This window comes from Protomyctophum parallelum, assembly GCF_964188405.1.
Source record: "Protomyctophum parallelum genome assembly, chromosome: 17".
In the NCBI taxonomy this organism is placed as follows: Eukaryota; Metazoa; Chordata; class Actinopteri; order Myctophiformes; family Myctophidae; genus Protomyctophum; species Protomyctophum parallelum.
In genome coordinates, this window is record NC_139719.1 from 5,646,576 (window position 1) to 5,663,071 (window position 16,496).

General features: G+C 41.6%; 2 protein-coding genes across 2 annotated transcripts in view; both read right to left on the bottom strand.

Moving 5' to 3' along the window:
- LOC310874920 (leucine-rich glioma-inactivated protein 1-like) overlaps positions 1-16,496 on the bottom strand; it is a 429,872-nt gene that overhangs the window by 83,582 nt on the left and 329,794 nt on the right. The gene's annotated exons all lie outside the window — the stretch shown is intronic.
- LOC310874442 (protein FRA10AC1-like) lies at positions 919-16,190 on the bottom strand. Its single transcript, XM_083787249.1, has 14 exons — positions 16,153-16,190; positions 13,669-13,745; positions 13,343-13,435; positions 12,911-12,956; positions 12,646-12,722; positions 12,265-12,348; positions 11,793-11,877; positions 11,571-11,616; positions 5,001-5,114; positions 4,040-4,082; positions 3,835-3,959; positions 3,586-3,636; positions 2,119-2,203; positions 919-1,778 (listed from the first exon to the last, which is right to left on the bottom strand). The coding sequence occupies exons 1-14, from the start codon at positions 16,168-16,170 to the stop codon at positions 1,736-1,738; spliced, it is 987 nt and encodes a 328-aa protein (XP_083643375.1). The 5' UTR covers positions 16,171-16,190; the 3' UTR covers positions 919-1,735.

Genomic DNA, 16,496 nt, shown 5'->3' on the forward strand with positions numbered 1-16,496 from the left:
AGTATTGTTAAGGTGATTAAAAGGAAGGGAGAGTGGGAGACATCCGCATCAATACTGAAAGATTTACGTAATTAGTGATGTTACACAACTTCAAGTTTATTGTCACATCACAGGTTTTACCAAAGAAAGTTATAAAAATGGTGGGGGAAATTATTTTCATATACAAGCTCCCACAAATTGCAGTTTCAATTATATAATCATAAGGAAAGGAACAAAAAAAATGTATGACAGCAACCTAATCCCAATGTCTTTTACCACTACAAGGAGGCAGATTAAGATGACAAATGCCTGTTTTAGAAATAAAAAATCAAACACTGAAGCAAAGTCATCGCATTCTTCTGAATGGATCAGGTCAGTCTATTTAATAGATACATTTAAGTTAAAAGGTATTATCACATATCACTCTTAAGTTCCCTCTGTATATCCACGGGCATAATAGCATGATGATGCCATTACAAAACATGGGCTACATGGAAGAAATGTGATTAATAAAACAAAATAAACTGCTTGAAGGTCCTAGATTAAGCAGTCACCGTCTCTGTGACATGTTGTTCTTTCTAAATGTTAGAGTATAGAGATCGACTACTATGCAATCAAATAAATCTGTATACAAGATCATTTCAGAGAGGGAGGGAAATACTAAATTAACTGTTAACTACATTAAAGGTATATTCAGTGATTTCACTTAATTCAAATATCACTTATTTTTTTGTTTTGTTGTGATAATCCTCCCTACTATAGAGTGTGCTGGCCATATAAGGAGTTCCTCCCTGTCCCCAGTTAACCCCTGGGTGTCAAAAAACCTTAGGTTTCGTTTTTGACTCTCTATCCTGATTGGACGAAAGGCTGGGTCCCACAGCCAAAAACGAAACCTAAGGTTTTTTGAGTAAAATCACTGAATATACCTTTAAAAAAAAGGTTGCGGGGCGAGTTGGTAAAGGGGCGAGCAGTCTCGTATTCCACACACACACCCCTTCTACCTTATGTAGATACACCTACAGTAAATACATGGCGCGCACACACACACACACACACACAAACAAACACACACACACAGTGTTGGAGCCAAAATAAAATGTCTGTTATTTTGTTTTGTTTATTCATGCTGTATGGGTGTGGCTTTGATAGACATTTCAGGCCAGGGTTGCACACACGACTAGTTTTGTGAGTGCCCAACACTCACAAAACAAAGTATTGCATTGTGGGTTTGAGCTGACATGCCCTTTTTCATATCAATCAATCTCACCTTAATTCAAATGGCAGATGCCAATTTTGCAGATGATTCTTTTATATATGAATTCATATTTGTTTAGGGGCATGTCATGTGGTCTACCTGCACACCCTGATCTACTGTTAGATCACGATCTACCTTTTTGGCACCCCTGTTGCAGGGTAATCACCACAGGTGATGGGTGGATACTAATTTATACCTGGAAAGGGATGATTGCGGCCAGGTGTGCAATGGGGGAAAGGCCACACACAGCAACACCATGCACGAGGAGTCATGCCCTGTGTTGCTGTCAGCTTCAATGTATTTGTTTATTTGAGCGATTTATATACGGTGGATTTGAACTGCCTGCTGATGCCAACTTGCATGAAGATGTTCAATAAAAATGGATTAATATCCAAAAGGATAATGCGCTCTGGACATTGGTTTGGACATCTAATAACAAACAGAAAAAGCAACAATGCTGCAGGAAGACAAGGCTCGCTGGTGCAGCAGATACGAGGTGACTCAAAGGAACATGTCTTCAAAGTATTCATCGAACTCCTCCTCCCTGGACAGATAAGAAAAACAATAATGGTGAGTTATGTGTGCTAGTAAATTACAGAAGAGCTGCATTTGGATCCAGAACATAACATTTTATACGGGCGATGCGCTGAGCCACCAGCCTGCATCCATTGTTCAAATGGAAGCACTGCGGGACCTTTATCCCTCAAAAGTAACTACTTAAGCCCCCTATACGCTTTGTTGTATGTTCGAAAATAGCTGGAATTCAAAAACAGATCTTGATATATTGATATATATTTTTATATATTTTTGGAATTTGGAAAAAATGTTGCCTATAATGACATGCTCAAAATAGGAATGTTGTGGTTAGGGGTGAGTCGTCTCACCTCGACTTCTCTTCCACCGCGGGGGCGGGTCCTCGCCAGTGATCCGCTTCCGATTGGCCCTCTGCCTCAGCGCCAGATTTGCCGTCTAATGGGGGAGATGTAGAAAGTTGTCAATCACTCTAACGTGGCCAGCATCCCAAAATCCAAATAAATGAGCCTGTTGACAAGGCAAAATGTGGCAACAATGTTTTTCTTCTTGAATAGCTGAGTGTGCACAAGTACATGTTTGAGTGTTTTTTTGGGGGTCTAATGGATGGTTAACTCATAGCCTCAGGTCAAAGCCATGTTTACGTATGCCTTGTGACTTATACCTCTGACCCTGGAATGTGGCCCTCATGCTTATTGTGTGTTTATGTTAACCCTCAAGCACATTGGAGCATAGGGGACAACGGCATTTTTCATTTCATACTGGTCAGACTCAGAAGGGGTGGGGATGCAGAAAGAAAAACAAGAAAATGACTCAGTCTAAGCTCTTGTAGCGCCCGTTTTCGTTCGTTTCCATCGTTCTTTTGTTGGTTCACTCACTGTGTTTTGTTATAGCTTTCCTGTAGCTCCAGTTAGCTCATAACATTAGCTGCTGTTGCCACTCGCTCTGCGTTGCAGTGTTCAGAGTATGGGTTTTTATGCCGTTCAGACTCCCATTGTCTTAGGCGACTAGGTCGCTAGTATGGTTGCTAGGAGGCAGCCAATCAAGACTAGGTCGCTAGTAAGTTTGCTAGGAGGTAGCCAATCATGAATAGGTCGTGTTTAGAGTCATCTTTACGGTCGTCCGTCAGTGGTCTCTTTTTGCAGAGCCTAGGTTTCGATCAGGGGGGCAGTCAGACAGATATTTTGTGAAGCCTGAAACTCCTGAAAGTTCATATAATGGCCTGTTGTGGCGCTGTCATTGGGCCCAAAAAAACCCATAGCCCCATAGAAGTCCATGTATTTGGGCCCAACTTCACCTAGACTGTATTACCTTAATAAACATGGTCATGAATACTTTCTGCTTCCAGTCACTACCGTTACAGTCTATGATCGGGAGTCCCCACCCACTCGAGTCAAAATAAAAACCAACGGAGAAGAAGGGGGGAAGTCCCGCCTCGTTGTCTGGGCAGCCAATGGCCAGCTGGGCCCAAACTGAGCCAGCCAATGGCCAGCTGGGCCCAAACGGATCTAGAAAGATGGCGACTTACAGTGCAGGAATAACAGGCTTCATTTTACGTCCATGTTAGACCCGGGGAACGCTTTGTCCATCTATGGTTTCGATGGGTGCTGATGGGACCGTTGGGACACTTGTTTTACGGCGCCGGCTACTACTAGTAGGGCAGGCTTATATTATATGACCTCACAAAAACTATGCCTAAACCTAACTTTAACCTCACAAGGCTCCACCAAAGAGTCTCCCGTCAGTAGTGGTCACGGCACAGAGCCAACCCAAAGAGAGGTGTGTGTGTGTGTGTGTGTGTGTGTGTTTATCAAAGCTACCTTTGTCCGAGTGGTGCGATTCCTCTGAACTGCTGGAGGAGGTGGTTTGATCTGAGCAGAGAGGGAGGAGATAATATAAACACTGTACTGTATTTACTATACAGGAAAACGTCACTCATTACCTTCACATGTAAGGAGTCAAGGACACACTGTTGCCAATAACCTCTGAACTCATATTTACATGGAGTCAATTGGAGTCATTAGAATAGAGCTATTTAGGAGAGGAGAGGATGGTGTGTGATGTTTTACCTCTGTGTCGTCTGTGTTTGTTTTTGTGTTTCTTGGAGGTCTTCTTTTTCTTCTTCTTTTGTGGTGGTTCCTGATTCTCCTCTGATTGCTTTAGTGTCTTCTTCTTTGCTTTCACTTCTTTCCTCCTAAACATACATATCATCAATGAATCGTCCATTCCAAAATTCTAATGGCATTGTACATGATGACAAGTGCACACACTTACTTGTGGTGATAGTTTAGTTTGAAGGAGCATTCAGGGCACAGTCCTACAAAACACAATGTTGTTCATCAATATCAACAATCATGACGTCAGATCTACTCTCTTGCAAGGCCTCAATCATGAAAAAAAGAAAATCGGTAAGCGGTGCCTAATTAAAGATCAAAGCAGTCGTACGATGCATGTGTGTACTTGCAGCCGTCGTGTGTGTGTGTGTGTGTGTGTGTGTGTGTGTGCGCGCATTAAGTCTCTCCATGTGTCTTACTGTCTTGCATAGATGAGATGATGATGAACTTGTCTGGGCCTCGCACATCATCCTAGCTCATTAAAACGGCCTGGTAGTTTCCTGGTTGACGGGTATTACAATAACCACTTATGGTTAATCATTCTAAGAGGATTATCTAAGGTATGATACCCAAAGGAAGATTATTATGGTCTGAGGCTTAGACAGGCAAGCTGAACATGACTACAGTACACTGGTGTTACCGCATGTTTAGACTGCAGTAAGGTAAACATACTTGTATACTTAACATAACTTACCAAGTATACCATACTATTTTTTAAGATTTTCAAATTTCAACTTTTTCCTACCTTCCAGGAAGCTATTGGTTTCCACCTATTGACTTATGACTTATTTCTTCATGGTAAGGACAAGCAGGAGAAGAATGATGGTTTATTTATCTCTTGAACGTTTGTTTTGGAAAATTGTGGTAGCAATGTAAAGTGTACATGGCTTGCTAAACAGGCAATAGCCACTTAAACTATATAATTGTATATTTTGACTGGGGTCATATAGCTGACCCCCTACTTTTTCTCTCTACACCAAATCTCTTGGCTGAAAATAGCCAATTCATCCTATTGTGAAGTTGCAGATCTTCTGCAGTATTTTGGCTGAATGTTCATTTCATGCCCAGCATAGGGAAGCTAGGGTCCATGTGGTTAAAGGAGAATATGTCACGTGACTTACTGAGTTTGACCAAAGCGTTCCTCTTCTCACCCTGCTCCACGTAGGCAAAGTTCACCTCCCAGCTCTTTAGACCTTCCGGCTTCTCACATCGCTTGTTGCCACACTGGAACTGACCTGCAAGTCCATGAGAGAGTGCACGCACACACTCCTTAGACACATTTGATTCAATATTATTGATATTTGCTGCTTAGTGATCTCACAAGAGACTAAATGTACACAACTTATGTATTTTGATAGTGTTATTTTTTATCAGTTGACATTTCCCTTTGCTGTACTCGTGAGGAGGAATGTATGAAAACATCGGTGCTGCATAACGAAAGACTTAAAACAAGCCAAAGGGAATGTGGGTTGAGAGGGAGAAATAAATCACATTAAATCAGCGATTCCCAACTTGTGGGGTCATTTTGGGTGGGCCAGATTTTCAAGTGGGCCGTGATCCAGGAAAGGTTGGGAACCACTTCAGTAAATCTTAACTCGACTGAAAACGACGCAGTGAAAAGACCTCAATCCAGCCAAACTCCAGGGTGGCCTGACAGACCCTGGTCCACCACCATCTGCTCCACCTTTACCATTACTCCTTCTCTCCTGGTTCACATCACCTCTTATTGCACATCCCCCTGTTCTGTCCTCCTTCCTCTCTCGTCTCCTCTTCCCTTAGAGCCGTCACAATTACAATTTTTGGCACAGAATGCAATTTAAATGTCTTCATAATCACAAATTGCACAGGGCAGATGACAATTAATTTAATTGCAAAGAAATGACTGACATATTTAATAATATCACTTAAATCTGCAAGCTTTAGCTTACATGTCACAAGGTGATGTGTTGTAGGCTTGTAGATCTGCTATTCTATTTTCTGTAAAATATCTGAACATTTTTCATTGATGATTATGCAAAAGTAATTGTGATTATGTCAAATAATTGCAATTAGGCAATTATGTAATACTTGTGATAGGCCTACTCCCATGCCCGTCCTCCTTCTCCCATTCATCTCCGAGTCTGACCCATACCGCTGTCGTGGAAATTAAGATATAAACATTTAATAATACTCCGTTATAGTATCTCCTCTCTCAAGTTACAGTCCGAGTGCTGTTCGGTGCTGGTTGTTTTATGATGTCACTGTCCCATTTGGTGAATGTCTTGAGGCTATATGTTGGGGGTTTGTTGTGTGGGAGTGAGCTATAAAAGCTGTCGCCTTGTTGTATCTCTGGGAGTCAGACTGGGATTCCATACATGCCAGGTCATGTAAGTCTTTTCTCCTACTCGAGTAAAATCCTCCATAACTCTTGACTTCTTGTGTTGCCTCATTATCACTATTATGAATTGTCCTTTGAGCATGTGTCCCACAGACTGCCTTTACATTGCCTCCTCCCCGTCTCTCCCTCTCATGGTGTCCTCTGTCCTACCCTGGCGGCTCAGCCTGCCTTGAGGCTTGCCTTAAGCCCAGAGGGGCTTATGATGGCATTGATCTGGCCCGCGGGGATCTTCCGAATAGTGACGGAGTGAGAGAGTGCGTCAGGAAGGAGAACGTCCTTTTTACGGGTGGGGTGTGAAGTATGTGATCGACGTCAGAAAGATGTTGTAGTGGTTGCTGTCCTGGCCGCTTAGTGCTTAGTGTGACTTGGGACAAACGGCGGTAGAAGGAGACGTTCTTCAATGTGCCGTATTACTGTAGATTAGGGCTCTGTGGTGACGTTGGCGTTCTGGCTGACTGACATCATATACAGTGTAAATAAACAGATCTGTAAAGGATGATGAGGAAAGTCCATGTGAATGTGACACTGAGGGTGTAATAGTAAAAGGACACGACATCAACTATTTTCAACCCACCTTCATAACATTGGTCCTCACTAATGCTCATGAGGAAATGGTACCCTTTTTTTGTCCGTGAACACTTCAGAAACCCATCTACCAGTGACATCATCGCTAGGCAGCGTTTTTTTTTCTTCAAACAAGGTTCCAAATGCTTTATTTTGATTATCCTGAGAACAATGGCTACCATTATAGCATTCTCACTTTCCAGTTTCTCTTAGCTTGGATTCCCCATCGATGATGACACTGGTAGGCGGGTTTCCGAACTGTCCACAGCCCTCCACAAAATGGTACCATATTATAAGCATTAGTGAGGACCAATTATATGAAGAGCACACAAGTGTTTCAGTGGCAATGACATATTTTTTCCAAACCACAGATGTTGTCACAAGGGTACATGCAGCTTTCCAGGAGCACAGTGAACTGACCGCAGGATCGCCGTGTGAGTGCGTGTGTGTGTGTGCATTGGAATTGAGCCACAACCTCCCACTACCTGCAGAAGACCTGCCCTTTAACCATCACGGAGGCTGATGTGTGCAGAGCCTTCCAGCGGGTGAATACCTGCAAGGCCGTTGGACCCGACCGATAACCTCTCCCTCTCCCAGGCTGTGGTCCCGTCTGGCTTCAAGTCATCCATTGTGGTACCGTCGTACCCAAACACTCCAAGGTGGCGTGCCTGAATGACTGGAGACCGGTGGCCCTCACTCCGACTGTGATCAAATGTTTCGAAAGACTGGTGAGAGACTATATTTGCTCTTTGCTGCCGGCCACATTGAACCCATGGCAATTTGCATATCGTCAGAACCGATCCACCGATGATGCAGTTGCCCTGGCTCTCTGCACTCTGCACTCACCCGCAGATGTGTCCGAATGCTGTTTGTAGATTATAGCTCTGCTTTTAACGCCATCATTCCCACCAGACTAGACGCAAAGCATGCAGATGATACTACAGTGATGGGCCTCATCGAAAATGATGATGAGATGATGAGACGGCCTGCAGAGTTGAGGTTGGCACACTGACAGTGGTCTTAGGAAAACAACCTCGACCTCAACGTCAGTAAGACCAAAGAGCTGGTCGTGGATTTTAGGAAGCAGAAGAGTGAGCACGCACCCATCTACATCGACGGCGTTGCAGTGGAACAGGTCTGTGACTTTAAATCCTTGAGGATACATATCTCTAAGGACCTGAAGTGGGCCCCACACACCAAAAAGTGGTGAAAAAAGCCCAACAGAGACTCTATTGCCTCCACCGCTTGAAGAAGTTCAGAGTGAGCCCCCCCGCATCCTCAGAGCGTTCTACAGCAGCACCATACAGTGTTCTGACAAGCTGCACCACCGCGTGGTTTGGAAACTGCACCACTGCGGAACGCAGATCACTGCAGAGAGTGGTGCGAACAGTGCAGCGCATCGTGGGAGGGGAGCTTCCCCCCCCCCTCCAGGACAATGAGAAACTCTGCGTGACTAAGGCGACAAGTATCATCAGGGACATTCACCACCCCAGCCTCACAGCCTGTTCAACCCGCTGCCGCACCCACGGCCAGGCAAGCGTTACAGGAGTATCAGGAGCAGAACCACCAAGTCTCAGCAATTCGACTGCTGAACAAGAGCTAAGTCTGATGCACAGACTGAACCGATTCTTGTTTTAGGGACTCCTTTTATCTATACTCGTACATACTGTACATTCACCCATGTGAACTGTTTTCACAATTGTCATATTATGCACTTTATGCTCCTCTCTCTATCCTTTTTACCTGCATCATGAGCCTGCACAACCAATGTTTTCACCCACCGTACTTGTAATGTGATGCGACAATAAAGATTGACTCTGAGTCAGCTGATTAGTCCATACTTCATTCCACAACCATTGACATTTTCTCTAGCTGCTCTCATATAACCAAGTTAAAAATGAATAGCATGCAATTGTAACTGAAGCAGCTCTTAGGCCTTGTTCAAAGCTCCTTTTAAGCATCACCCCATTCTCCACAGGACTTGAAATAAAAAATAATAATTGCACTGCACTTGCTAATTGCCAAGTGCAGTGTGGGTTTAAACTGACCTTGACCAAGGAAAGCAACAAGTTTATCAATTTCCAACTTCAAAAGTCCATTATGTCAAATCACATTCATTTGTCACTGAAGTGCCACATAATGACACCCATTTCTGAATAGAGCTCTCACAATGATTATTTTCCTTTTTTACTATGATTTATTGTCAAACTAATAGAGCGCAGAAGTCCTGACGTCACTCGCTCGTCCCCTCGATTCCCCTGGTTCACGGAAGTAATTCCTCTATGGAGAATAACATGGGGTCATCTTAAAATCATTTCATATAAGCAAAAATAAACAAGCTGTCTCAGCGTCACTAATACTCACTATCATATATGAGGGACCGTCAGTCCCTCATATATGATAGTCTGTTTTCTAGCAAAAATTTAACTAATTCAGTAGCAGTAACAATAGCGTTTTCTCTCAGTCAGTTGATTCTTCATATCCATATGAGTCAAGCGGTATTATATGAGGCGATCTAAAATCCCCCTATGGGGATTACAAATACAATGCAAATAAAACCCTATGCCTGTATCTCATATAAACGGACAGGTGAGGGTTGACGTGACGTGACATGACGTGCTGCAGGTGGAGCGTTGTCGGGTGGAGGTGACTGCCTTATTGACCCGTTAATAGAGGACAGGATGGCCTACGTCAATATAGTTCCCTAATGCCACCAGACACAGGTCATGAGATCAGTAGGGACATCCCGACAGGCAGGTGGCTGTGTGATTATCGACACCAGCCACCTTGCTCAGTACTCTTTCATGGTTGTCAGCTTTTTTTCCCTTTTTTAAGCCCCCTTTTTATGTCCAGCTTTGAGTGTTTGTGTAAACACAAACATTGAAGACAAAAGTGTGGACGCAAATTGTGATTGTGAGCGCCCCTCACTTCACATTTGACAAAAGCTAGGACAGAAATAGACCTGTTCTCTCAGATGTTAGAAAGTTGGCTTAACATGGCCTTCTACTAATTAGGGAACACATCAGAGGTTGACAAATTTTAATCCACGTGTGAGACAGCTAGGTACAGTAGACCGTGTGTTAGCGCTAACTAGCCTTTAAATACTGTTTTCTTCTCAAAAGACGTAAAGTATAATGTAATTACATAGTGGGGAATTTCAAACAGAAGCACATTCCTTCTGACAGCTGGACCAGCCGACATAGGAATGGCCAGTTAACTTTGGCCTATAACCTACTGAAGACTAAAAGTAAATTTATGATGGAGTGGAAAATTGTATACACTCAATCCTGAAGCTTGAAGGGTTGTTAGAGCAGCAGAATGTTAGGTTGAGACTTGTTTTTGCATGTGTTCCCGTCTCACTGAATTTGTGGTATTTGCCAGTGCTAAATATTCTCATATTGTGAGAAAGGCCATGGTACGGCAGGTCAATGCTATTAGTAATTGAACTTATCAGACAATGGCTAGTATTATATAACTGTACCAACATGACATGTCCTATGATCCACAGCCAACTACAGAAATATCAATAACACACTGCCCTCCCCCCAACCTTCATTGTGCAATCTATTTATTTTAAGACACTGAAAGGGGCGTTTGTGGTGGATTTATTTTGTTATTAAAAGTTGCTATACACGTGGAATGTAATGACGTGGAATGTAATGTAATTACGTGGAATGTAATGACAGTGTTAACTATCAAAGTCAACAGCTCAACTACCTCCAGTTTGTGTAATGAAAAATCAAGAAACACTTTTGGTGGGGATTTTTTCCAGGTAAATATGAGCAATACCACATGTAATAAAGGTTTTTGATGTATTTTGAGTCTAGTTAATGGAACACAAATGAGGTGATTTTACATGTCAATGTGCTTGGCTTGAGTAGGTACTTGGCCATTAAGTGTACATAATATAAATCATCTTTATCAGTAGCTCCTATGTTGCAGGGGTTTCGCTGCTGGTAGTATATTTATAAGATTAAGAAATCCCATCCTGAGATCGTGTATGTTGAAGCTTGATCTTTGTCGCCATCTGGTGGTAAAACAGTGCAACGCTTGCTTTTGAGGGAATTTATAACTATTCAGTATTTTAGCTGTGACGTGAGCGCCCCCTCCTGAGATACTTCCGGGTCCTACTTTTGTGTCGCTTTTGTGTCCCCATGGAGTTATACTGTGACGCTCCGCCGGACTAAATCTGACGAAAGCAACCACGAAAGTCTCATTTTACCGCTTTCCTCGCAACAACAAAGCTGCGCTGCTCTCCAAAATCTGGCTGTGACAGGCCGTCTGCCCCACATGGAATACTATCACCATTTTATTTGATTGTGTCAACTAAATCCTCATTAATGCAAACTAGATTCAACATACTCAAGCCTGCACACATTGTAAATATCCCCCGAAATATTTTACCGAGCAAATGGACTCTTGCCACCTTCAATAATAATGATAATAATAGTCTTTATTGTCTCCACATCATATATTTTTGTTGTCATGGACACTTGTACAAAACATTAATAATTCTACTCGAGTTGGAAGCATTAAGACCCATTTTAACCCTCTATGGCTTCCTTTCTGAAAAATAACGTCAATTGAAAAAGATTCACGCGTTTAGAATATAGATATTCTATTTACAATGGGATGCGGACGGGAGCTGGTGCCACTTGGACCCGGACGTAACGTAGCACTACAAAATGACGTCGGACTTAAATACTGAATTTTGAGTGGCTTCTATATGGGGTTGTGTTATAACACTTACCTTTACCAGAAACGACTTCATTCTCAATTCGCCATCGAAAGCCAAACTGTTGGATAGAAAATATACAATGACCTACAATAAGCTGCTTTCTAGTATTAATGATGTCATCTATATGATATTGCAGTATTCCCATGCATGTATGGATTCATTTATACATTTTTACTTCAAAAGAGAACATTCCTTGAACAGACAGATACATGATCCATCCATGATCCATCATACCTTGTTATCCTTGTATCTACTGAGGTCAGCTATGCAGTATTCTTTAAACAGCTTGTCATAATACTTCTTGGCCAAGTCCTTCTCCCTAGCACATAATACAAGTGGAAAGAGTTAGCATAGCACTATAAATGGCCATGTAAATTCAAATTACATTATGTCTTAGACATGTTGCTTAAGCATTATTTGCATAGCTGCTAAGTGCTAAGGTGAGAATAAACCAGAGAAACTGTTAATTTAAAATAACTTTTCAGGTCGAGACCCAAAAGAGAGATTTGACTTTTGCTGGGACCCCACACTAGTGAAAATAGCAGAAGTCCACAACGCGTTGCGTATTTATGGAATTTTAGATTTGTTTGTTTTTAAAATGAATAACTGTCCAAATTCATAGTTACTACTAGTTATGTTTTTGCATCTGTGAAACACACATTCCTGAGCACAGTGTGACTGGACTCTCTTTCAAGGTGGAAATTACCATGTCATCTCGTCCTCGTCCTCATCCCTCCACAGGAAGCGGTGGTTCTCCCGCACCACGTCCAGATCGGTTTTGTCTTTTTCTCTGCGAGGAAGAGATTTTAAAAAGCAGAACAACATGCCACGTTAAGCCTTGAATCCAGATTCCATGCATGTATTTTGAGATTGGGTAAAGTAATGGTTGACACTGTGGTATATATTTGAAAGACAAGAGGCAGGTTTTGAACCGTGCAATGAATGCAATTTTTATACAGTGTCACTGTTCACAAACGGCACACATGGTAACTTACTAACTTAGTATGATAGATACAAATTCGACAGGGAGCCCACATCATAATTAGACTTTGCCTTGTTTTAAGTTCATGAGGATACTAGTACTTACGTGGACCGTTTAAAATCAGCTGTCTCCCCACCATAATACAGAATGTAGTCACCGACAAACTTCTTGTGTCGTTCAAACTGCAGATATCAGGTTAAGGAGAGGCTATTACTTTGCATATTCACGTCTACAGTATATACATAAACTTGATTCCCTGTGCCATGTGGCCACTAATGTATGCCTCCAATTTATTCAAGACACAACGGGGTAGTAAAACTTACAAAAAATACTAAAACAGTTTAGTTGATGTAAATCACAAGAAGGATACAGCATTCAATGATATCAGATGGGCTCTTCTGTTCCTGGCTTCTTCTCTGTAAAATTACAAGAAAATCTAATACGTCAAATTGTCATTCAGCATGATTTATTTTTGAATGTTTTGGGCCTTGGACCTTGATATGGTATACGCTCTACTTCTACTAGGTGAGCCACTCACCACTATTTCAATGATACTAATATAATTAATTTTAAATTGTTTCAACCACAAGTTGTCAGTATGAGAAATAATGTTAAATTTTCTATAATGGCAACATTGTCGTAACAAATTTATTGGACTGGTGCCTTCCTATTGAGGCGCAAGAAGCATAGTCACAATGTGACCATAAATAGAAATCACCATTTTACAAAAGTTAGGCGAGCGTTAAGCCTTATTATAAATTATATATGAAAAGAATCAATCCTAATGTTAATGATTACTTACCTGTCCACTTCACTGGAGTGGAAACTCCTGTGAGCCACCTTGGAGTGTCTTCCTTTCTTGAATGGTTTCTGTAGAATTTCATCCTCACGTTTCCTGTCAACAAAGGAACAAATAAAATCTGGCTTCGCACATCAAAGTATCCTTGAGCTTGTCGGAAGACAAAAAAAGAACATAGACAATCAAATCAATAATAAATATGTTCATGCAATTTTAAATGTACTACTAAAAAACACTCCCTAACTGATGCTTATAATTAGGTCCAGCTGCTATTCAGCCAGCTCTTTATGGAGGTCTTGAAGTTAATAATAGAACTAATGGACTTTTACCTTTTAATGCCTCTCTGAGAGGATTCCCCTTCCTCTTCCTCACTGAAATCTGAGTCATATCCTCCGCCTCCATGCACCTGAGGAAATAAGTGTCATAAAAAGCAAACAAAAGCAGTGAAGCACACTCACATTCATGGAAAAAAACCCAAATAGCCTATATACATGACTAATGCAGGTGTGTTGGTTTTATTAATTCGATTTCTCTTACTAGAGGTTCTGAATGTGGCTTTAGCTTACTGACACTCAACCAATGGTGTGAATCCCGTTTCATGCAGTTGCATCTAACAGAGTTCACACATAACAATGAGTTGAATGTTCTACCAGGGATTTGAACCAGTCTCCCATACTTCTGTGAATCCCTCAGTTGGCTGGGGGGTATGATTAGCCGCAATTTGCAACTCTAGATTTTTTTACAATCTGTTGAATCTAGAGTTGCAACACCCTCCATCCACTTCCTATTCATGATTTTCGGTTTCTGATCTGCTGGTCTTAAATGACGTTAAACTCACCAACATTGCAGCTGTAGTCCAAGCTTGAATTATCCTCTTTCAATCTGCCGAGCTTGTTTTTCATAAAAATCCCCCGTAGACATGTTATGAGTTACTTTCTGTCCAAAATATTCCAAGAGTTCACAATCCGAGCCGCCATATTGTATTTTTGCAACGTGCCGTAAAACAAGATGTGAGGGGGAGCGCTTGTTTAATAGAATCTTACCTGCGCAGGTAAGACACCAAAATAAGAGGCAGACGCAGTGTGACACCCCATCACGCACAGCCTTCTATTAAACAAGCGCTCCCCCTCACATCTTGTTTTACGGCACGTTGCAAAAATACAATATGGCGGCTCGGATTGTGAACTCTTGGAATATTTTGGACAGAAAGTAACTCATAACATGTCTACGGGGGATTTTTATGAAAAACAAGCTCGGCAGATTGAAAGAGGATAATTCAAGCTTGGACTACAGCTGCAATGTTGGTGAGTTTAACGTCATTTAAGACCAGCAGATCAGAAACCGAAAATCATGAATAGGAAGTGGATGGAGGGTGTTGCAACTCTAGATTCAACAGATTGTAAAAAAATCTAGAGTTGCAAATTGCGGCTAGGGTATGATGTGCTTATGAGCTCCCCAGGCAGTAGTACTTGTCAACCAGTAATATGCATCGTAACCGAAACAGGGTCAAAAAGGTAGACTAGGGAGACCACTGTCGCTCAATGCAAATATGATAGCTATAACATTTGATTAGTCAAAACTAAATTCTGGACTGCAGTTTTAACAAAGTCATCATCTGATGTGAGGAGAGGAGGAGGTGACATGAAAGGTCAGCCATTATGAAAGGTCTCCGTCAGCATACATAGGAAATACAATGCAAAGGAAAGATATATGCGCACACACACACACACACGCGCACACACACACACACACACACACACACACACACACACACACACACACACACACACACACACACACACACACACACACACACACACACACACACACACACACACACACACACACACACACACACACACACACACACACACACACACACGTTTTTGTTTTTAAATGAAAATTGTGGTCATGGGCGGTATTACCGACTTGGTAGTTGGTACTGCCTGCCTAGGGGATATTTGTCAGGTTTTCATAGACAAAACACATCTTGCAGGAAAATAGACAATGAGAGAGCTTTACAACATAAAGTCAACTATTAGGGGAGTCTCTATTAGGGCATTTGAACACTGATGCCTGCCTTGTAGTTCAAATGAAAGTACAGCTTGTACAAAAACTGCTACGAGGATAAAACCAGAATAAGTACTTGACTTGATTACATCAGCGTCCTCCATTTTCAACTCATCAGAACATGTAAAGACACTGTACAAATATACACTTCTATTAGCTCTGGTCCCTAATGCTCTTGCTGCCTTGGCTTGCAGCAAGATCAATAGGGCTATGGACCAGAGGTACACTTCTATGCAAAAAAAAGGAAGTAATCATAAATGCAGTTAAATAATAAAGTAAAAAATGGGAAAACGCAGTACATTACAGTATCAGTAAAAGGTACGTCAGCAAGCCAACACCTTCCGTTTCTTCATGGAGCAGATCGGCTTTAACTTTAGCTGGTGGTAGAATATGTATGGATGGATCGATGTTTGATTATCAGAACTGTCCAAATAATTATTAGCCTTTTAGGATTTGAACCAAACTGTATCAGTGCTAGCCCTGAAACATGTACGAGCGTCATTTGCCATGGCTATATCAGTGCATTTTGATTGAAGTATTTTATTAACAGTTTGCAGAATTACAGTACATTTCAAGCACAACTCAATACAAAAACTGTTAACTGTGATCGGACGACACCAAGCACTACACTACTTGTTTACAAGAGGGTCCAGCTAAAAAGGTTTTGAAATTATCTCACTATCAATTAAACATAACGATCCTATTTCCTGTATCGATCAAACGGAGTATTAAATTCCTCTTACCTTTACAAGATTATCCATAATGTATCTTCTGCACGCTGCCACCCTTTTGTTGCATTGTTTACAAAACGCAAGAAGTCGCAAGATGTTTACGTCAACAGGTCAGAGGCAGGCAGGCAGGCAGTCGCAGTGTGATGATGGCAGTACCAAGTCTGTATAATACACTCCGCCTACTAGATTATTTTGCGACATCTGGAATGTCATTTTACACATGATAAAAACAACTCTATGCATACACAATGGTCTTTTTTAACTAAAGCAGGGTCTCGTATATTTCGCTTTGAAAAGTTGTGTTATTTATTTTTGATGTATTCATTTATAGGCTACTAATTTACTCATTCGTTTTT

Coding starts and splice junctions, on each gene's coding strand:
- LOC310874442 (XM_083787249.1), bottom strand. Junction 11,617..11,792: donor GTAGATACAAGGATAACAAG/GTATGATGGATC, acceptor TCTATCCAACAG/TTTGGCTTTCGATGGCGAAT. Junction 1,779..2,118: donor GCGGTGGAAGAGAAGTCGAG/GTGAGACGACTC, acceptor TTATCTGTCCAG/GGAGGAGGAGTTCGATGAAT.